Source organism: Hydra vulgaris, chromosome 13 (genome assembly GCF_038396675.1).
Source record: "Hydra vulgaris chromosome 13, alternate assembly HydraT2T_AEP".
NCBI lineage: Eukaryota > Metazoa > Cnidaria > Hydrozoa > Anthoathecata > Hydridae > Hydra > Hydra vulgaris.
The window spans coordinates 28,771,885-28,795,001 of record NC_088932.1 but is presented as its reverse complement, the minus strand read 5'-3'; the positions used below and the strand labels follow the sequence as shown (position 1 = coordinate 28,795,001).

Sequence of the window (23,117 nt, the reverse complement as noted above, 5' to 3'; positions counted from 1 at the left end):
TATATAAAAAAAAATTATTAAAGCATTTAAAAAAAAAGTTTATGTCATTAGAATAATTATGGACAGTAATGTAATTCAATAGTTATGTAGCAAAAGTACTCGCATTACGCAAATAAAGTACTCGCATCACGCAAATAAAGTACTCGCATCACGCAAATAAGCCTCATCATGGAAGAATGTGAATATCTAAAACAATTTTTAAAATTTAACTTTAATGCTTCAAATAAAAGAAGCTTTGGATCGATGTGAATTTTATTCTATTAATATTATTAAAAAAAAAAATTTGTTATTAGATGCATTGTTTGACAATCTTCATTACATCAGGATTTTCTAACGCAGCAGCAACTCTTTCTTTATCGTTCATTTGCTTGTTAACTGAAATAAAAGAATCTTTGGCACATCAAATCAGTTTAGTTAATTACTTTAGTAAAAAATTAGTAATATTACTATTAACTCTGAGACTTGTAAATATGTTTAAATCAAAAACATTTATAATAACAGTAATAAAAGTTATTTAAAAATATACTTGCGTCAGCTTTGTAATGTGTATTTTCTTTTATATTGATATCGAGCTACAAAACAACAACATATATATATATATATATATATATATATATATATATATATATATATATATATATATATATATATATATATATATATATATATATATATATATATATATATATATATATATATATATATACATCCAAAAATTATGGTTTTGTAGCTTTTAAAACAAGGCAATACAGTTTATTTTAAAATGCACAAAGTGCATTTAATAATGACAATAAAAAAGTGCAATGACAACTAGAAAAAAGTTCTGAGAGAAAATCTGGTCTCGAAAAAATCTGACTGCTTAACGCAGTTAAGGTGAATTAGTAAAGCCTAAATCGGAATTTTTTCTAAAAATTTAATCTTTGAGTATCTATAACTTAAATTTTAAATTAAATAAAATAAATGAAAATTTATTTTTGTACAACTACTTCAGTTGTGTTTTTTTAAAACTTCTTGAAGATTTTTTTTTTTATGTTTATACAGAATTAAAGACTTTTATAAAGTCTCTTTTTGAACATCTTTGGATTTTGCTCAGTCGGTTTCAAACTGTTTTCAAATGAAATCAATTTCAAATCGGCTTCAAATTGTTTTCAAATGAAATTAAAAAGCGTCCTTAATTTGGATATGATTATTGATCAAAAGAACTAGAACTTATAAAGAGTCCATAAATTTCATAAAAAACATTTTTTCACTCAAATAATCATAATGTTCTCAAAATTTAAAAAGTGAAAAAATTTGCTTTTAGTTGTAGCTCTTCTATTTCATTGAGATTTTTTCTTTTGATCATGATTCTTTTGATATCGAATCCGTTGCAAAATTAGCATCTGCTAAGGTTGCATCTCTTTATCGAGCTCGACGCTTACTTACTCTGGATTCTATTTTCTATCTCTATAAATCTCAAATCCGGCCTTGTATGGATTACTGTTGCCATATCTGGGGTGGATCTTCTAATGATGCCCTTAAATGCTTTTAGACAAGGTGCAAAAACGCATTGTAAACATAGTTAGACCTGCTCTTGTAGCCAACCTTCAACCATTATCACATCGTTGTAAAGTTGCTTCTCTTTCTCTTTCTCTACAAATACTATAATGGGCACTGCTCTAAAGAGCTAGCGTCTGTTGTGCCATAAACTAAAATTCATTCTCGTGTTACTCGTCATTCAATTAAGTCTCATCCTTTTTCTGTGACTGTTCCTAAGTGCTCCAAAAACGCTTATTCGTCTAGTTTTTTTCCTCGAACATCAGCTATTTGGAATTGGCTTTCTTCATCTTTTTTTCCTGATTCATATAATTTGCAATCCTTTAAGTCGTCCGTTAATCGTTATCTTGCTCTACAATCTTCATCTTTTCTCTTTCAGTAACTTCCAACTTTAATTAGTGGCTGCTAGCAGCCTTGTAGGAAGCGAAGATATTAAAAAAAAAAAAGAAGATATAAAAATATAGAAATTATAATTGATATAGTTAATGTAATAACGGTTAAGATTTTAAAAATATAAGTTATAATACATATTTGGTATTATTTGTGATCGACATCGGATCATAATTGGTAACAGAGGATAGTTTCTTCAACGCGGAAGAATGGTAAAAAGAAAAAATCAAAAATCAAATAACCAAATGGAAGATTCAAAATAAAGTATTTGTATTGAACATGAAGAAAATAATTCTAAAGTTTTTGTTTACGCGAACTTAACATCAAATTATCCAGCAACTTGGAGACGATGAACCCACTTGTAAAAACGAGTTATGCGAATTGAGTAATCAATTAACAAAGACTCAAAACGAAGCTTTCGAGATAATGGTTGAATTGTCAAAGAAATACGAATTTCTGGAATTATGGGCACTGCTCTAAAGAGCTAGCGTTTCTTGTGCCATCTACTAAAATTCATTCTCTTGTTACTCGTTATTCAACTCTCATCCTTTTTCTGTGACTGTTCCTAAGTGCTCCAAAAACTTGTATTCGTCTTTTTTTTTTCCTTGAACATTTTCATCAGTTCTTTGGAATTCGCTTACTTAATCTTGCTTTCCTGATTCATATAATTTGCAATCTTTTAAGTTGTCTGCCAATCTTTATCTTGCTCTACAATCTTCATCTTTTCTCTTCCAGTAACTTACAACTCTAACTAGTGGTTGCTTGCTCCTTGTTGGAAACGAAGGTGTTTAAAATAAAAAAATGAAAATCAATTTTAGTGATTTTATATATCTTTTATATTCACATTATTTATAAATAAATTAAAAAAAAATACATTAAGTAATTTATTTACTTAAATTATGCGAAAGATATACTAGACTCAACAAACTAGAAACTATTTTAAACATAAAAATGTTTATGCATTTCTTTGAATTTGCAAAATATAAAATTATATTCCTATTTCCTTATATGATGTGGCATCTGAAATCCAGCATTAGCTATCAACTGGTAATCATTTAAACAAACATGCAGGGCCATTTGGACGCATAAATTTGACGGTTTTTGCTCATATTCTCCTGATACTGAATTTACATTTACTACCTGGATGTTTCCAAAGATGTGAATCTAGGCAAATTCTTTATCAACACTGCATAGCTTTGTATCTAAACAAAATATGACCATTTGCATATTTTCAGTTTTACTTAATTTGTTAAACAAATTTTATTGAAGATATTAAAATTCCCCCACAACCCCCCCCCCACCCCCCCCCCCCCCCAAAAAAAAAAAAAAATATTTGTTTGACAATGTTTGTAGATTGTTTGACAATGTCCACACAAATAAAAAGTATATTTGAGTTTATCAATTGTTTTTAAAAGATAATAAAAAGGTATATTCAATAAATATTTGTTTACCTTTTGATGATCAAGTGGTACAAACTGATGGTAACTTCCTGTTTCAGTATCTATTTGTTCTTTAAGAGTTTTTCTAAACAAAGTTAAATCTTCTGATGATCTATAAACAAAATGTACACCTTCAATGTTTTCATTGCAATATTTGTACATTGCTTGTATAGATAAAATATGATTCCCATATCTCTTTGCAGACTTGGTAGAGTTGCTAACCGTTTGAATGCGTCACCAATCACAATAAAAGGTTTCTTGTTTACATCTTGTAAACACTATTTCTATTTCTGGATTCTTGGTTTTGAAGGCAACAAACAGTTTCTTTAAATTACATAGGAGTAAACGTTTTTGCATATGAACATTTTTCTTATGTTAATATATGTATTTTTTAACATGCATTATACGGCTTTGGTCATCATCTTCATAAAAAGACCAGCTGAGCTGTTATGTCAGAAAGAGTTTTTCCTAATTTAGGATTAGGCATGTCTAAAATACCTTTTTCTAATGTTAACTTATGTGCAATTTGAGCTACATAGTTTGTTACATGTAATACTTCAGAAACTTTTTTTATTGACCAGTCAGTTAATGCAAGAATAGTAAGCTGTATTTTTTTAGACGTTGCTGTAGGCAAATTTGTGAATTAAAAATACTACCATGTTATCAAATGAGTTTGCTTTCTATATACTTGTTACCAAAACTAGACTGTTCTTCAAAACTTTCTTCAGATATGTTAAGGGAAGTGGCTACCTTTTTTAATGGAGGTTGTTAATACCCTCAATTTTCGTTTACACTCTCTTATTTTACTACACTTATGCAATTCTTTTACCTAATTATGATATACTCCAGCAACTGTAAATTATAAACCTATACCCTCTTATTTATTTTGAGTTAATGTTTCATTAACAATATCAAAATCTTTATCATTTTCATTTTTATTCAAGCTTTTTGATAAATGATTTATCACTCTACTTTTATTATACAACTTTTTCAGGGTATAAGATTCAAACATGCAGTTTCTGCTTCTAATAGAGTACGCATTGTAATCACACATAGAGTTACTAAGAAGAAAATGTAATTATATTACTTAAATATTACAACTTACAATAATTATATTACTGATTTTGATACAATATACAATAAATCTAATTAATGAAAAACTTACAAACTTTATATTAAAGAGTGTTATTAACCATGAGAAAATAAATATATTTTTTTTAACCTCTAAACAGTTTTTGGTGTTTCAGAAATTTCATTACTCTCATATCTTGTAACATTTCATGACGGTGAGTAACTAACATTTCATGATGGTGAGTAACTAACATTTTCATGATGGTGAGTAACTAACATTTTCATGATGGTGAGTAACTAACATTTTCATGATGGTGAGTAACTAACATTTCATGATGGTGAGTAACTAACATTTCATGATGGTGAGTAATTAACATTTCATGATGGTGAGTAACTAACATTTCATGATGGTGAGTAACTAACATTTTCATGACGGTGAGTAACTAACATTTCATGATGGTGAGTAATTAACATTTCATGATGGTGAGTACAGATACTAGTAATATGTTCTTTTTTCATATTTGTTTGTTTTACAAGTGATCATTCCTGTCATAATCTTCAATCAGATTTCTTACTTGGGAATATGATTGTTTATAACAACATCCATAATTATATGCAAAGCAAAAAACTGATTTTTTTGTCCATATAAAACTATAATTAGGAACCGCAATCTAAACACTTAAATAAAAGGAGAATACAATGTCCCTAATAAACAAAATACACTTGAACATAAACAATAAGACCTCAATAAAAATAATCATTTATAAGGAACATGTTGCTAGAACTATTAGTTCAAAGATTTTCTGAATGTCTAATTATCTACTAATTATTATCAATTATCGACTATCTACAAAATGTATGTGTGAAAAATTGTCAATAGATATTAATTATGAATAAAATAATTATATAATATCTAGTAGATTCTAACTTTATATATAACGTTATAAAATAATTGTATTGTACAATTTTCATTTTATTACTAATTTTATTAATGAGATAATGATCTTTTTAATTGTCATTATTGAATGCATTTTTTAGATCTTAAAAAAAATTATATTGCTTTGATTTGAGAGCTACAGAAATATAATTTTGTATAATGGTAATAGTAAAGGCAAACATTTTTATCGCTTTTTCCCTCTCCCTCCCTCATTTTTTATTTAAAGTCAAACAAATTTCAAGTTGCTGAAAATCCTAAACAAATAAAAGTTTTATAAAAAAAAAATAAACTTCCTCCTAACTTTTTTCTAAACATATGTGCCAAATTTCAGTGGTTTTTGTTATGCATGCTGCAATCTGTTTGGCTGTCAGGCTGTGTTTTTTAAATTTTTTTACCCATTAACATTTTTTCTGTCTGATATTACAAAATAATTGAGTTATTCCAACCAGTAAGAAAGAGGATAATATCTTAAAGCATTTGAAGTATAAATGTCATAATATATTAAAGCAACCAATTAAAAACCGGAACTTAAATAGAACTTATTTAAAAAAAATATAAAGTGTTATGAAGTTTCTCTCTTGTATAACCTAATAATTTTTTAGAAGATAAAAAAGAAAAAAAAAACCCTAAGTAACAAACAATGTAATAAAATGTATTAAAACATTTTCTTACTCAAAACTTCACTTATTTACATAAATATATAGTTTCACAATCTAAAATACAAAATTATTTCTTATATTGATTAGAAAATGGTACTAAAACCAAAAAAAGAATGTTAGATGAATTTTATTTAATCAATCAATCAATAAATCAATCAATCAATAAATTATTTCTGAATTAAGATTTTACATTCAAGGATGTTTACAAATAGTAAATTTACTAATATAAAGTAAACACCTACTAATGTTAATAATATCTAATTAAAATAAATATAATGCTAATTTTCACAATATATAATAAAAATAATAAACTTTATATCATAAAAATAATGGTGTTAATAATACTAATAATTATAATAATAATATAAACAATAATAATATTAGTAATAATAGTTAAAAGTAGTTAATAATAGTAATGTAAATATTTATAAAAATAACGATAAGCAATAGTAATGACAACAAAATATATAATAGAAATTAAAAAAAATAATAAAAATACTAAAGACAACAAAAATTGATTATACAAATTATAAACATTACCTATATTTTTATAATAAAAAGTAGAATAAACTGGTTTTAAAGGATGAGAATGAATTGAGAGCTTTTAGTTCATAAGAAAGGTTGTTCCAAGTTTTAATTCTTTGATATTTTATAGATTTATGCCCGTATTTATGAGAGCGGTGTTTAAAGACAGTTAGGTTTAAATTACTATTGGAACGAAGGTGATAATGAGTGTTGGCACTTTTGGAAAAGAAATTTATGAAAGTTAAAGATAGGTTATTGTGTTGGTGGTTCCAGACAAATCGACAGTTTGAAAATTAAATATAATCATATAGTTTTAATACTTTAGAAGTTTGAGCACATTAGGATTAAATTTAATATTCTGAAAATAAATAATTTTTAAAGCCTTGTTTTGGAGGTGGGATAACCTAATAAGAGCTTGTTGATGGGACTGCCCCCATACTTGGCATGCATATCTAAGATGTGAGCCAAAAATAGCATGGTATATGTTCAAAAGCATGGTATATGTTCAAGATTAACATAATGGCGAACTTTGGCCAACATACCATTAGATCTACTTAGTTTCATTGCTAAGTCTTTACAGTGGGATAAAAAGGAAAAATTTGAATCAATTTTTATACCAAATAAAAATTTTATACCAAATAAATACTTGAAATGTTAAAAAAAAAATACTACTCTGAAAACAGCAACCAAAAAAAACTTTTATAAACATTAATAACATTATGACTTTATCTCTAAAAGATTTGTGATACTTTCAATGGGGTTCTTTGCCAGATCTTAGATTAACAGAGGTACACAAATTTTTTTTAAATGTTGCTCAGTATTAAACAATTATGTTCTTCCATATTAAATAATTAGTAAGATATTATAAAAAATGTCCATTGGCAAGTATTATCTGTTGGAACTTTTAATCCACCATTATCCAAATTTTTAGAAAACTGATCATATTTCTGGCAATAGAATGTTTGATCAAGGAGTTCATATTCACTTCTTTCTTTATCATTTTGTGTAACATGTGAACAAGTGACATTTAAAGATTGGCAAAAGATTCTAGACAAGTTATTAAAAATTTTACAACAGTCTTCAGAAAATTGGTATATTACACATTGATAGCCAAATTTCACATTAAAATTGTCAATGCCTACATTTAATTTTAAAAGAGACATGTATGATATGTAACTTTTGAATGAGCAGTTGAACACTCAGAAAATAGACTCATCTAGGACCTTGAGGAAGTATACTATACTCTTTTTCAGGTGATCTGATGTAAACAGACAAAAAAAAAATCATAATTTTGTGAAGTCTTAAGTAAATAAAAAATACATATAAAAAATAATAAATAAATGTCAACATAAATCTACCAAGCCATAACAAATTTTATGTATACATGTTTCAGTATCCTCAGAAAATTGTTTAACAGGTAGATCTTGCTATCTATGCTGAATTATTTAGTTTTTTGATTGGGCAAATTAAATCTGTTCAAATAAAAAATTAGCTTTTAATATTGATATTGGTATTATTTTATTTAATACATTTGGACCCCGAAAATTTCCTTTTAATAGATATTACTGTACTAAAATATTCTTTTAATCACTATTACATGAAGGATGACACATTTAAACTATTTGTTTCTTATTGGTCTAACTGTTAAAAAACTAAAAATTGTAATATAAGGTACAAATACAGTTTTTTATGAGCAAGTCAAAGAAAATTGAAAATACTTCAAAAAAACTAAAACTAAAAAAACAAAAAATACTTTTTATTTATTTTTTTGCTTTTTTAAAATTTTCTTTACTTTAGTGTTGTTCTTTGCTATTTATTCAATTTTCAATTTTGCTTTAAAAAAAAAAGGGGGTTGGGGGAATTTGGATATAATGACCAGATATAATGGAATTATAATGTATAACTTTACAAAAAAATTTCAAAGTATGTTACCGGCAAGTTAAGGCATAGTGCTGCAAAAGTGTTTTTATGGTTTTATACTTTAACTTAAAGAGCTGTATACTGTTATTATTTTAAGTTCATCAATGCTTTCTTGTAAAGTTTAACTATACAAAAAATGTGTAAAAAAGTGTTGTAAAGAATAAAATGTGTAAATGAATAATAATGTGTAAAAAATGTGTTGTAAAGTATAAAACTTGATGAATTGAAAAAGAAAAAAATTAGCATAATATAATACATTGTTTATAATTATATAAATTGATCATTTAATTTTACTAGTAGGGTATTGTTTTTTTATCCTTGCCCTAGTCAGCTATTAATTATAGTCACAGCAGAACATGCTTTAGATGATGCATTTAAGCTGTCTCCAACATGTGTTTAGTACAGTAGATCTTTAAGAAAGTTTGAATTGACATCCATAAAATGTAAATAAAATTAACTAAAATGTCATGTAGTTTCAGAGTAAAATTATTAAGGGCTTACATAATTTAGTATCAATCCCACAAATATTTATTTTTCTTGTATCAACAACTGTAAAAAAAACTTTTCTTCATTCAAAATACAAGAACAGCTCACAATAATTAAAACACTCAATCAAACTGTGAAGACAGTGATGTATCAAGTGCTATTAAGTCTTGCAAACATGAGTGTAAAAGATTTACACAATTTTTTATTAATCTCAAAATTATATTGGAACACATGATACAATCGTATCTGACAAAAATTCACAAAAATTGGGATTAGTTTTATATAAAACCATCCTGACATTCAATGGTAAAATGAGAAACATTACATTAGAATACAATGCATAATGCTAAGCATTATATTTTCAACTTTTTAGCCTTTACAATGAGTTTGTCATGAGTTTCAGCTGTTTTTTTTTAAGCTTCACAAGCTCTACTTTTTTTTTTTCTTTTAGTTTTTGCTTCTTATTATTGTTTAATATTTCTTTCTGATATTACAAAATAATTGAGTTATTCCAACCAGTAAGAAAGAGGATAGTATCTTAAAGCATTTGAAGTATAAATGTCATAATATATTAAAGCAACCAATTAAAAACCGGAACTTAAATAGAACTTATTTAAAAAAAATATAAAGTGTTATGAAGTTTCTCTCTTGTATAACCTAATAATTTTTTAGAAGATAAAAAAGAAAAAAAAAACCCTAAGTAACAAACAATGTAATAAAATGTATTAAAACATTTTCTTACTCAAAACTTCACTTATTTACATAAATATATAGTTTCACAATCTAAAATACAAAATTATTTCTTATATTGATTAGATACAATCGTATCTGACAAAAATTCACAAAAATTGGGATTAGTTTTATATAAAACCATCCTCTGACATTCAATGGTAAAATGAGAAACATTACATTAGAATACAATGCATAATGCTAAGCATTATATTTTCAACTTTTTAGCCTTTACAATGAGTTTGTCATGAGTTTCAGCTGTTTTTTTCAGTTGTTTTTTTCAGTTTTTTTTTTTAAGCTTCACAAGCTCTACTTTTTTTTTTTCTTTTAGTTTTTGTTTCTTATTATTGTTTAATATTGTTTATTATTGTTATTATTATTATTATTAATTATTATTATTATATTAAATTATATCAGTATTAACATATTAAAAAAACTATTTTGTATTTTGATTATATTTGTTTATAGTTTTGTTTTTTATTTTATATTGTTTTAAAATAAAATCTAATAATTGAATTATAATTTATAATAATAATCAAATTATAAAATAATTGAAACTTTTGTGTGAATTTATTTTGTTTATGTTTTGACAACAAGGAATAAATAAATAAATTTGATAAAGAGTTGGTTTTTTAAGTGAAAAGTAAAATTATTAAAATGGAAAAAGGTACAAAATCTTAAATAGACAATTTTATTTTAAAACTCTTTAACAAGGAGCTGATTGAACTAAAGCTATTTGTAAACACTCCAAAGCTGAATAAAACGATTCAGTCTAAAGCTAAAGCCCGCTATTCTCAGGTCACAAAATCTTGTATTATATCTCAAAAATTAGGCTCTCAAGACTTCTGGATAATCTTTAACAGTGTCTATATTATGGACAAATCTGTTATTCCAAATCTCTTGCATGGTTCAGATTTTATTACCTCACTTAAAGACAAAGCTGAATTGGTTTCTAAGAATTTTTTATCTCATCTCATCTTTTGATTCTACTAACTACATCCTACCTGATATAGTTGATAAACAAGTTGATCCATTGCTTGATGTTTATATCAATCCAGCTTCTGTATCTAAAGTGATTTCCTGGTTAGACTCTTCTACAGCTTGTGGTTTGGACAACATACCTGATATAGTCTTGCAGAGGTGTTCTCCTGAGCTGTCGTTCATACTTTCAAAACTATTTAACAAGTGCTTATCAGATTCTTGTTTTCCAGCCTGCTGGAAAGCGGCATCTGGATAACAAATTTTCAAAAATTCTGGAGAGCGATTTGAGTTTCTAATTGCCATCCCATTAGTCTACTTACTATCATGAGCTAGGTTTTTGAGTTTTTAACTAACAACACTTAATCTCTGATCTTGAATCTAATAACTGATCATCAATATGGATTTAAATAATCTCATTCTACTGCTGATATGTTAACGGTAATAACTGATAGGTTTTATTGTAGATTATATATATATGTGGAGAGGTTTAAAGGCATTTTTAAAGCCTTAAAGTTTGGCATGCTACTCTTTTCCATAAGCTTTCCTTTTATAGTGTATCAGGTAAATTTAGGATTATTAAATCCTTTCTTATCAAACGCAGCATAAAAGCTGTCGTCAATTGACAACACTCTTCTTCACTTCCTGTAACTTCTAGGGTTCCTCAAGGTTCTATCCGTAGCCCTACACTTTTTTTTATTCACGTTACTAATCTCTCAGAAATGCTCACATCTAAGGTGGTATTGTTTGCTGATGATACTTATTCTTGTCTTAATAAGAAGCCAACACTGCCTGATTGCTTAGAGGGGCATTTGAGTTTGAAAAGGATCTTACTTCTGCTACAGCAAGGGAATCTCAGTGGCTGGTGAACTTTAACTCAGATAAAACTCAATTTTTTCAGCTAATTGTTATTGCAATAATCCAGATCTTTCTATATTTATGAATGGAAATGTACTCAACTACACTTTATCTTGTAGGATTAACTCTTCCATTATTTTTTGGAAACTATATATCAAATCCGTTGCAAAATTAGCATCTGCCAAGGTTGCATCTCTTTAATGCGCTTGCCACTTTCTTACTACTTATTCTGTTCTTTATTTCTATAAATCTCTGCCTTTATGTGGAATACTGTTGCCATATCTGGAGCGGATCTTTGAATGATGCCATTTCTTTTTTAGACAAGGTGCAAAAATGCATTGTAAACATAGTTGGACCTGCTCCTACAACCAACCTTAAACTATTTCATATGTGAATTCTATGAAATGGTTGAAAATAACATCAAATCTTCGATTATTTCATACATGAATTGTATGAAATAATAGAATTGAGAGGATTATAAGGGCAATGATGTACCATTGAAAACATGAAAACAATAACAGAAACAATAATTATTGTTATTGTATTAATTTTTTAGAAACAATAACAATACCTGTGTTTTACAATTATCGTAATACCCTTATAAAATAACAATAAACATTGTACTGCAATTCATTTTCTTAATACAATAACAGTATCTGAAAAAAAAAGGTGTTGTAATGACCCACTACAATAACAATAAATCTTGTATTGCAATTCATCTTTAAATTACCTTGTGACCATAAAATAGGGTACAACTATTATATAATTATTGATTCTATTTATATTTTCTGAATATATATTTACTTTTTTTCAAAAATTACCTTTCTTATATAAGTTAACGTTTCGAACCTGATGATGAGTAATCTATAAATGTAAAAAAAAAAAAGGCAAAATAAAAGTAGATCATAAAATCTATTATAAAATTACCCAAGTTATTTATTACTCATTAGCGGTCAATAACAATAATAAAAATAAATTATTTTCACATGCTTGATGTGGTTAATCAAATAGTTTAGACGTCATCATCTGGTGAAACATTTTAATATCAGTTTAGACTTAATAAAAAAAAAAAAAGTTTCACTTCACATTCACACTTCACAGTATATAATTATTTAATTACAAACATATAATAAATTATAAATTTGTATGGTAATTATTGCTTAAAAAATAATTTATTTAGATCTAACTTTAAAGAATAATTTTTTTATAATTATTAATAATTAATGTTAATTCTAAATAAATTATTCTTTAAATAGTTATATTATGGAACTCAAAATAAATAAAATTTATAAATATATAAATGGAGTGCCACAAGTGCCACTGAATTTAATATTAATTAAGTATAGAGAATATATATACTTCTTTGGCTTTCTTAGTTTCACTTACTTCTCAAAAAAAATAAAATTTATATATATGAATGACTGCTAAAAACAGGCGTTATGAGCGCTTCTGAATTTTCTAGTGCCCAAATAATAATAAATGCGTGGAAAAGGAATATTTTAATATACAATAGCTTTTGGACTTTAAAATAGCAATACAGTACACCACAAAAATTATTTTTCATAAAAAACAATACAAGAGTTATTGTAACTGCTTTTCATCACAGCAATACAATACAAAAGTTTTAGGATTTCAATGTATTGTTAGAACAGAAAAAATACAATAGTTAATGTAACTGTTTTTCATCACAGCAATACAATAAATAGTGTTTTAAATTAATTAATATTATTGTATTGTAATGTGTTATTGTATTTAATTTTTACAATTACAACAATCTGAACCCTATACTGACATTGCTAGGTAACCTTGATTACCTTGGAGTTACAGTGCATTGATGAATTAATGAAACATTGATGAACAACGAAAACTGCATTCACATGCTCTGACAGTAATGAAGATACAAGAAAGACATTTTGCTGAAATGTGCGCAGAACATTTTATTCATGTTACACAGCAGTCGGATATTTCAAAAAAGTCAGCACACTTAGCATAGATAGTGCAAGACATATGGTCCCTGCTTTGATTTATCTGCTTTTGAACGCATCCCCTGTGTTGCACACAGTCTACAGAGTTCTGTCACAGTATCTCTGCACAACAGCGCATTTGACAATGTCCTGGCCATTGTCAAACTAAATGTAAAAAGATGGGTGGCCACTTTAAACACAGTCCAGCAAGTGCTGCAGAATTAGAACAAAAAGAAGTGAATTTGGACAAAAGAAAGAGTTGTTTATACAAGACATTCCAACCAGAGAGAATTTGACCCTGGACATGATAAAAAGAGTTTGCAGAATTAAACACTGTCACTGATGGATGCCCTCACCACACACAACAAGTAGATTGCTATGCCAACATCACCTCAAATGGAAAAATTGCAGAGGTTGGAAAAGCTACTGGAGCCCTGCAGGTTTATTTTATGTCATATAATTGTCACCAACTGCTCTGAATGCATGTGAGATAGAACTAATGTGTCTGTATGTGTGTGAAAGCATGAAATAAGTTAGTGACTGAGTCCCAGGTGGGGGACTCAGTCACTAACTTACTCAAGAAATAGAGGGTTATTGCAGATGAACCTGTGGAAGTAACAAGATCAAAACTATTAAAGAGAATGTTTGCTTTATTGGTTGCTTAATTAGAGTCTGATTCTGAACACGAAGAACACTCAATTGAGAACAGTGTGCATCGATACAGAGCAGAGCCCACTATTAGTACAGAGGCCTGTCCATTACAGTGGTGGTCCAAACATGCAGGTTCACATAGCAGACTGGCCTCAATTGCACAGAAGTACTACTAGCAACACCTGCAACATCCATACCTTTTTAAAGGTTGTTTTCTCTTGCTGGTCATATTGTGCAAAAGAAGATAGTTTCTTTATTATCTGAAACTGTGAATGACCTTGTTTGTTTTAACAACTGGCTTGGTGCAGACGAGTAAGATATACTTGGTGCAGATATGTAAAACTGGAAGAATGAATAAAATTGTTTAAAGTTTTGATAAACCAAATATTATTGTACTTTTGTTCATACAGCAGAACTTTGAAAAAATAAATTTAAACAATATATTCTGGAAATTGATTTCATTATTGAACATTTTGCATTTCTGCGATTAATTGTGATTAATTGCAGAAATGTAAAGAGTTCAATAATAAAATCAATTTCCAGAATGGGTCCGGAATGTTCCAATTAATTCTGGAAATCGGAAATTTCAGTAGAGTTCCATACTTTATTGATGTTGCTGAGTGACATATTTTTTTATTTTTTTTAATTTGTTAATTCACTCTCTCTTAACTCACCCACTCTAAACTATATAACTCCGAAACACGAAACTTTACAAACAAGGGGGCTACACAGAGAAGCAAATTGATATAAATATATAAACTTGCTGCAAATTTTAACTTTTGTAGACCTGAAAAAACAAAACAAAGTTATGACTATCTACTTTATATATTAGTAAACTATCTACTTTATCTACTATAAATTAGTAAACTATAGTTTAAACAGATTTGAGAATGTCAAATTTCAGTCATTTTTTAAAGATGTTTGTAATTTTCATTTTCATTTATATACAAGATAATAGTTAAGTTCTAGAAAACAACAAATCAAAATACTGAAACTCAACAGAATAATTTGTAATTTTTGGCCATCAGCTGTTAAATCATCTAGAATATTTTTATTTGTAAATTTTTTTATAGATAACATAATTTATTCCTCAGCTAAGTCAATAAGTCAATAATAATTTTTTGCATCTATTTTACTAAGGAGATGCAGAGGTCCCAGCAATTGGGTTAAATTATATACTTTTATTATTTTGGTATACTATATGTTTAATATTTGTGTAATTTTTAATATTATTACAATTTTACTTTTATGTTATTTGCCACTTTTTATTTTTTTACTTTTTATATCAAATCTGACAATTTTTTTTCTACTTCAAAGTTGATTAAAAAACATTTTAATATAAACTCATTCATTTGAAAATCATACAAAACTTTTAAATTATAGATGTTGTAAATTTATTTAAATGTATTTATCAATTATATAAACAAATTTTTTTAAAATAACTTTATGTAGTAAACAGTTATTTATATTAGTCATAAAAATTTATTTTCTTACCTTAAAATTACAAAGAAGATTTTCTTACCTTAAAATTACAAAGAAGATTTTCTTGCAATTTCACATAAATGCATAACCCTAATAAAAATGTAAAACAGAATAAGCTAGAGTTTTATAGATAACAACAAACAACTTCTAACTGAATTGTAAATAAAAACACAATAAAATATCAAGGATCAAATTGAAAACCTATTAAAGAAGCCAAAGAACAATGAGGTACAGTAGGCACAAATTGCACCTTTATACTAATGCTTTGATCAAAAAAATGGTTAACTTGAACAAGGTCTTTACTAACAATGTGCAATTCTTCTAATGTCTCAACCCTTTCAGGATCCTAAAACAAAATGGCATTTAATACATAATTTCTTTTAGAGCCTTTAAAGTAAACTAGTTTTTAGTAAAAAAACAATAAAAAAAAATTTAAAAAAATAATATTTACTTTAATTGTTCGAATAATATCTAAATAAAAAAAAAATTAGATATCAACTAGATGTATATAAATGTATATATTCAACAGCAAAAAGGTTTAAAACAGCAACAGTTGCAGGTTTAAAACAACAACATTAGAGGTTTAAAACATTAACAGTTACAGGTTTAAAACAGCAACAGTTACAGGTTTAAAAAACCTAAGTATGATATAATCCAAAGCTTAAATATGACATAATCAAAAATCTAAGTATGGCATGTTCTTTGTGTATCTTATGTTACACTTAAAACAACTTTATCAAAAATTTTCCTATTTAAACTCTTGATTAAGCTACAATTTTTTTATAATATATTAGAATTAAGAATCTAAAGGAAGACTTTAAAAATTATTTAAAATGTAACATAAGTTAAACATGGAATACATATGTATATGTTTTTGTGTGTGAAAAAATATATGTACAACATATATTTTTTAACATGAAATAGAGAAAAAACCAACATGAAATAGAGAAAAAACCCAAACCCTCAGTCAATGTATGCAATGAAGCCTGTATTTATCGCTAATTCAATATAACATTCTCAGTGATGTTACATTTATTTATTCATTGGTTTGTTTTTGCCAGAACCACCATGGCAAAAGAGCATAATTTTATGCAGAACTAGATTTTTAAAAATTATGACAGGAAAGTAAAGTGCTAAAGTAGTTCAAAACAAATTCTATTGTCGCTTAACATAAAAATAATTTATTGGCTGAATTGAAATTTATGCAACAATGTATATAAGATATATATTACCACTCTAGTATCAGATATATTAGAACTGTTAAAACTTTTTCAAATTTAAAATTTTTAAAAAATAAGCTTTTATAAAATTTTAGAAAAAAGGATGTCTAACCAAAAAAAGAGGATAACCAATAACGTTCATCTTAACTGTATTTTATAAATGATTTTCCTTAAAGAGCAAAAAATATTCTAATAACAATACGTAATATAATACAGGGCAGTTATAAATCCATTTTTCCTGATTTTCACCCGATTTCAAGTACTTTTTCCCTGAGTTCGGGTGGTATAAAGTATATAATTTTCCTTGTTAATGTTGAAGAATATAATACTTTTTCAACTGAATCCATGTTCCCCTAATATTTTTATTAGAATTTTTTAAGGAATTAGATACTTCTTAATTAATTGATATCAATCTGTTAAAGGAAGTTTTTTAAGTAATAAAAAGTAGTTTAATAAGGAAACAAAACCATTAAAGTCCAATAAATATAAAAAATATATTTTCAAAAATAATAATTTGTATCTATCATATAATCTTATATAAAATTAAAAAACATTCCCTGAATTTTCCCTGATTATACAGATTTTCAAAAAAAGTTCCCCGAATTTTCCAGGTATTCCCTGATTTTTCAGAATTTAAAAACTTTTCCCTGGTTTTCCTTGAGTGCCATGAACCCTGTAATACAATCTTTAAAATGCTTCATTTACCTTTTACTAACCTTTTTAAGAAAAGAAGCAGCCACATATCTTATGCATAATTTAAAAAAGGTTAAAAAGCAAAAAAAATATTTGCATACAACTTCATAGAAATTGTAAACTTTTTTTATTTGAGCTCCAATAAGTTTACAATTTTTTTTAGTAAATAATTGATAAAATTAATTTGTAAAATTTTTTCTGTTTTCTAATGTTTTTGTGACAATTTCTACATTTCTTTTCTTTCATTTCTTTTCTTTGACTTTTAATACACTTATTTGTATTTGTCAGTATATTATTTATTTATCAGTATATTATTTATTTATCAGTATATTATTTATTTATCAGTATATTAATTATTTATCAGTATATTAATTATTTATCAGTATTTTATCAGTTTTAATACACTGATTGTGTTGATACACTGGCTTGTATTCTTCCATGATTTATCATTGCCAATAAAAGTTCTAGGTAGGCAAAATATAGATTTTTATATAAAATATATATTTTAAATAAAAAAACTAGATTACTAAATAATTAGGCAAGATAAAAAGTATTTTAAGCATAACTACCATAAAGCACAAAATTGCATATAAAGTCAATAAACTCTTTGACTTTCTTTGAAACCGAATTGAATAGATTTACAGAAACTGTAAAAAAATATTTTCATCTGATAACACCTTCAGTGAATTAGGCTCAAACTAAAGGTTTAATTCACACATCTCACTGAAAATGTTATCAGCAACCCACTGAAGATGTTATCATTAAAAATAAATCCTAATGATGGAAGAAAAAAGTTTTTTTACTAATTTATTACTGTTTTGTTTACAAGTGTTGAGCACTCTTATTGTTGAATAAACAACTTTATAAAAATCAAAATTTGTGTATGCCAGTTTTTCTCCTATTATCAAAAACTAAGAAAATTGTTCAAAATTATTTATTAGTATTTTTCTTTTGTTAACAAGTTGTTAGCACTTCAGGGGGTGATAGTTTAACAAGTTGTTAGCACTTCAGGGGGTGATAGTTTAACAAGTTGTTAGCACTTCAGGGGGTGATAGTTTAACAAGTTGTTAGCACTTCAGGGGGTGATAGTTTAACAAGTTGTTAGCACTTCAGTTGTTAGCACTTCAGTTGTTAGCACTTCAGTTGTTAGCACTTCAGTTGTTAGCACTTCAGTTGTTAGCACTTCAGTTGTTAGCACTTCAGTTGTTAGCACTTCAGTTGTTAGCACTTCAGTTGTTAGCACTTCAGTTGTTAGCACTTCAGTTGTTAGCACTTCAGTTGTTAGCACTTCAGTTGTTAGCACTTCAGTTGTTAGCACTTCAGCTGTTAGCACTTCAGTTGTTAGCACTTCAGTTGTTAGCACTTCAGTTGTTAGCACTTCAGTTGTTAGCACTTCAGGAAGTGATAGTTTATTGAATAGATGATCCCTAAATGGTTTTAGATTTTATCTCTCAACACCAATAAAAGAAGTTAAAGTATAAATAAAATTATTGAAAAAAAAATTAAATTGTCAATAAGTATGGTGTAATTATTTTTAATAATTATTTTAAAGGGAAGAATAATTTAAGAATTATTTACTTTTAATTCAAGTAATTATTTCCTTGATTTTAATTGTTTGTAATTAAAAATATTTGAGGTATATTAATGGATTGTTATCCAATATAAATTCAGATTAAATTTTGAAAAAGAGATAGCTTGATTTTGTAAATGTTGGATTTAGTGAATTCCCACAAAGCTAAATCAAGCAAAGGTTTACTATAAAAAAAAACTTGTATTGAATTGAAATTAAACACAGAAGGAAGTTATACACCCTTCTGTGTTTAATTTCAATTAAATACAAGTGAGACCTGAAACAAGAGGCATGATGTGTTATTGCCTAATCTGCCAAATTGGTCAATCAAAGCTGCAAGAAAAATATACTCTTGCAAAGCACCATTGCGAAAGAACCAAATGTTGTACATTGCAGTACATGCCTCTGCCTTTTAGGAAAAGGTTTGCCCCACCAATGCTCTCAAACAAAATTCAGGTAAAATTTTCAATCTTTAGCAGCAAAAGATGCCAGAGCAGCCAAATAAGTTGCATCTCAAGTTATTTCCATTAAGAATTATCCCCTGAAGGAACTATTCGACTTGGTAAATCATCTGGTGAGCCTCCTCTTACAATTACCCCAGGTAAATATTTATACTTTAACAATTTTTACATATATATTCAAAGAAAATCTTTAAAAAAAGTGACAAGATTTCAGGAAGTATACTTTTAACAAGTATCTAATCACTTTAAAGACAATTATTTAAAAGTTTTAAACAAACTTTTTGAACAAAGTTTAATACAAAGATAAAATATGCATGTCTTGGTTTCAGGTCAAAGTAGTGCCCAGCTGCTATCTAGCGCTTCAAAATTTCTTTACCTGCAATGACATAAAAATTACTGATAGAATAAGAGACTCTGGTACAGTTCAGGTTGTTGCTCACTGCAATGATTTATCAAGTCTTGTGAATCATGTTATTCAATCTTGCAAAATTTCTGGTGGATATTTTGTTAAACTCAAAATTGATGGTGGTAAAAGTTTTTTCATGTTTTGTCTAAGCATTGTTGATACTGCATTAAGGGTTGATACCAGCTCACAGCCTCAAAAACAACCTCTCACTCAAAGGATTGATAAAGACACTGGAGTTAAGAGACAAATTCTTGTTGCAGTATTAGAAAATTTGCCAGAAACTCACTCCAACATTGAACAAATCTGGTCACTTTTTAATGCAAATGGAGTAAAACTAATTTTAGCTTGCTATATGAAAGTTGTAAATACAATTTGTGGTCTTCAAACCCATTCAAGTATGCACCTAAATTTTTTGTCTTGCCAAACTGGAAACTTGCAAAAGTTGGGCTCAATCAAACCTAGCCCTGAGCCTTTTCAGCAATCGGGCAGGGTTGTTGCTCATTCAAAGTTGTTAAGCATTCGGAAGCCAACCATCAGTGGGCCTGACAATGTTTAGATTTTGGAAATAATTCCACCAATGGTATTGCATCTCCTTATAGGAGTTGTCAATCATCTTTTCAAGACATTTAAAACTGCTCGGATAAAAGCTGTTAAATGACCAGCTACCCTTTACATTCAACTGAATGTGTATCATGGGGGCCAGATAAAGGGAAATGAATACAGGGAGCTTCTTAAAAATGTGGAAAAGCTCTAACAACTTGCTGATACAAACTCAAAAAAGTTTCAATTTAGTTGTAAACGCTTGACTTGGATTTATCTTTCAGCGGGTCTTGGCTGATATAATTGAAAATTTCAAAAGGTGTTACTTAATGATAACTGGTGCAAGCGTAGCACACAAAATTCACACCGTCTTTACCACATCAAAGATTTCATCAGTCGCAAAGGATCCTCCTTATGGCCCTATAGTGAGCAAACTATTGAAACTGCTCATCTAGACTTGTATAAACAATTTAGATTGTATAAACATTGGTCAAGTCAATCAGAGACCATGTCTTACATTTTAAACAGATGCTAATTGATTGTATTATAATGTAAAAAGTAGGATTTATATAGTTTTTTTTTTACTTCATTTTGAAAGTCAATGTATTTAAGAAGGTTTCAAGGGCCAATAAAATTTTTTTTAACAGAAACATTTTTTTTATTTGTCTCACCAACTGATAGACCTTTTTCCAGATTTTGCACATTTTTTTTTGCATTTTGGCAGCAGTTTATACTTTAGGAAATGTTGAGATATTTACGCTATGCATAAGCCAATTCAAACCACGCTTCAAATACCACATCAATATTTGTGTCTATAGAATGAAAATGGTACATGTAGCAATAAAACGATTATAATAAAAAATTGTTGATATTACATTGTAGAACACTCATGTAACCTTTATTTTGAAAACAGTGATCAAATATTACAGTAATCAGTAAAATTTTGAGGTCTAAGTAGCAAAAAACTAACAAAATATAAATTAAAACTGCCATAAATCCTGAAATAGTAAACCAATCCAACTGAAATTTCAACCAGAGTTTGGTGTGGTCATATACTACATTTACACATTTTTATCTAATTATATATAGTAGTTCTCATTGTAAAGATGTTTTTATTGTTGCACTATAAAGTCAAAATTTCAAATAATTTGAACATTCAAGTTAAAATACTTTCCATGGACAAAATTAAAAGATTTCAAAATTTGCATCACAGAGTACTTTGATGTGTACGCTATAACCCCATATAAGTGGCGTTCTTGGGTCAGCTAGGTTGGCATTATTAGGATCTGTGCTAACCAAGTTCAGTAAGTTAAAAACTATCCAGTTCTGACATTACAATTTTTTTACTATTTTCTTTTTAACTTTAACAATTTCAAAGAAAGATAAATTAACTATTACTAACTCAACTAATTTGAACACTAGTTGGAAAAAAGAAATCTTAAACCGATCAAATAATGATTCAAATTAATATAATCAGTAAAAATGTTTTTAAATTTGTTTAGATTTATTATCATAGTTAAATTTACTTGTATCATTTTAATGACAATTTTTTTTATAAGTAATTTTTTTGTAAACCCTTAGAAGCCTTCTTATTTATGCATTATATTATTTATTATATTAAAAATTAAAAAAATAGATATTGAAAACTCTTTGGAAAAACATGGTGCATGTTTATAAGAATCATGTTACTACCTAACATAAAATATTGGCAAACTTTATTTTAAAACAAAATAAGCTTCAAAATGATTGTTTTTTTCACCTAAATAATAACAAGAATGACTTAAACTTGAGTTAAAAGAAAATAATTTTTTTTATATTTAATTTGTTTATGTTTTTAAAATAAGATAGAAAATAAAACAATTTCTACTTACTTAAAGATTTATTTTTTACAAAAAAATCTAAATTTAAAAAAGATTTATTAAAAAAAAAAATTTCAAAAATATGTCTTGCAAGTTGTTGCTGAATGTCAGAAATTATTGTGAGATAAGATAAAATCCATTTAAAAGTAAATTTTAAATATTTGTAAATGACACCCATTTAAATCTTTTAACTCCTCTTTGATTATTATTAATAACAAACCTCTTTGATTATTATTAATAACTGTTTATTTACAAGCATATAATACATGCTTGTAAATAAACATACAAAAAAGAAAAACATGTAAAAAAGTGGTGTAGTGGTAGAGCGCTTGCCTCATAAGTGAGAAGTTCCGAGTTCGATTCCCACCACGTCCCTGGTAGTACCACGCTCAACTTGCTGCTCCATGCAGCAGCCTTGTTCGTCAAGGTTTGTGTTCCAGAGTTATAGAGTTGAGAGTGGGTTGTAACCACAAAAGTAGTCTCCTCGACTGTAGTGGCCTTCTCGGCCTTGGAGAGGTGAATAATATTAAAAAAAAAAAAATTTGTTTAACAATAATACAGTTTGTGATTTCAAGAAAACCATAAAAATTTACCATATACCTCCCACACCAAATCAAAACAATCAAGATTGACAATTTTGCTCATTTCTTATTTGCACCCATTCATGCTGTTATTCATTCACCATTAACTATATTTACTTTTGAAATTTAAAATATAAATTTTATAATTAATAAATTATCTTA

General features: G+C 27.2%; 1 protein-coding gene across 2 annotated transcripts; it reads right to left on the bottom strand.

Annotated features, from left to right (window-relative positions):
• Positions 1-234: 234 nt before the first annotated feature.
• Positions 235-23,110, bottom strand: LOC100198098 (cytosolic iron-sulfur assembly component 2A). Of its 2 annotated transcripts, XM_065815460.1 has the most exons (7): positions 22,968-23,110; positions 16,077-16,096; positions 15,827-15,971; positions 15,666-15,715; positions 12,350-12,392; positions 527-572; positions 235-375 (listed from the first exon to the last, which is right to left on the bottom strand). In XM_065815460.1, the coding sequence occupies exons 1-6, from the start codon at positions 23,017-23,019 to the stop codon at positions 532-534; spliced, it is 351 nt and encodes a 116-aa protein (XP_065671532.1). In that variant the 5' UTR covers positions 23,020-23,110; the 3' UTR covers positions 235-375; positions 527-531. The 2 variants fall into 2 exon arrangements, with proteins under 2 accessions (XP_065671532.1, XP_065671531.1); XM_065815459.1 differs by lacking the exon at positions 12,350-12,392.
• Between the last annotated feature and the right edge of the window lie 7 nt (positions 23,111-23,117).

What these genes read in the sequence shown, in the direction of transcription:
- LOC100198098 (XM_065815459.1), bottom strand. Translation starts at nt 23,019, where the DNA reads ATGAGCAAAATTGTCAATCTTGATTGTTTTGATTTGGTGTGGGAGGTA. An exon ending in TTTGGTGTGGGAGGTATATG is followed by an intron (nt 16,097 to 22,967) that starts GTAAATTTTTAT and finishes TTTTTTATTTAG; the next exon opens with ATATTATTCGAACAATTAAA. An exon ending in TTCTTTGGCTTCTTTAATAG is followed by an intron (nt 15,716 to 15,826) that starts GTTTTCAATTTG and finishes CATTTTTATTAG; the next exon opens with GGTTATGCATTTATGTGAAA.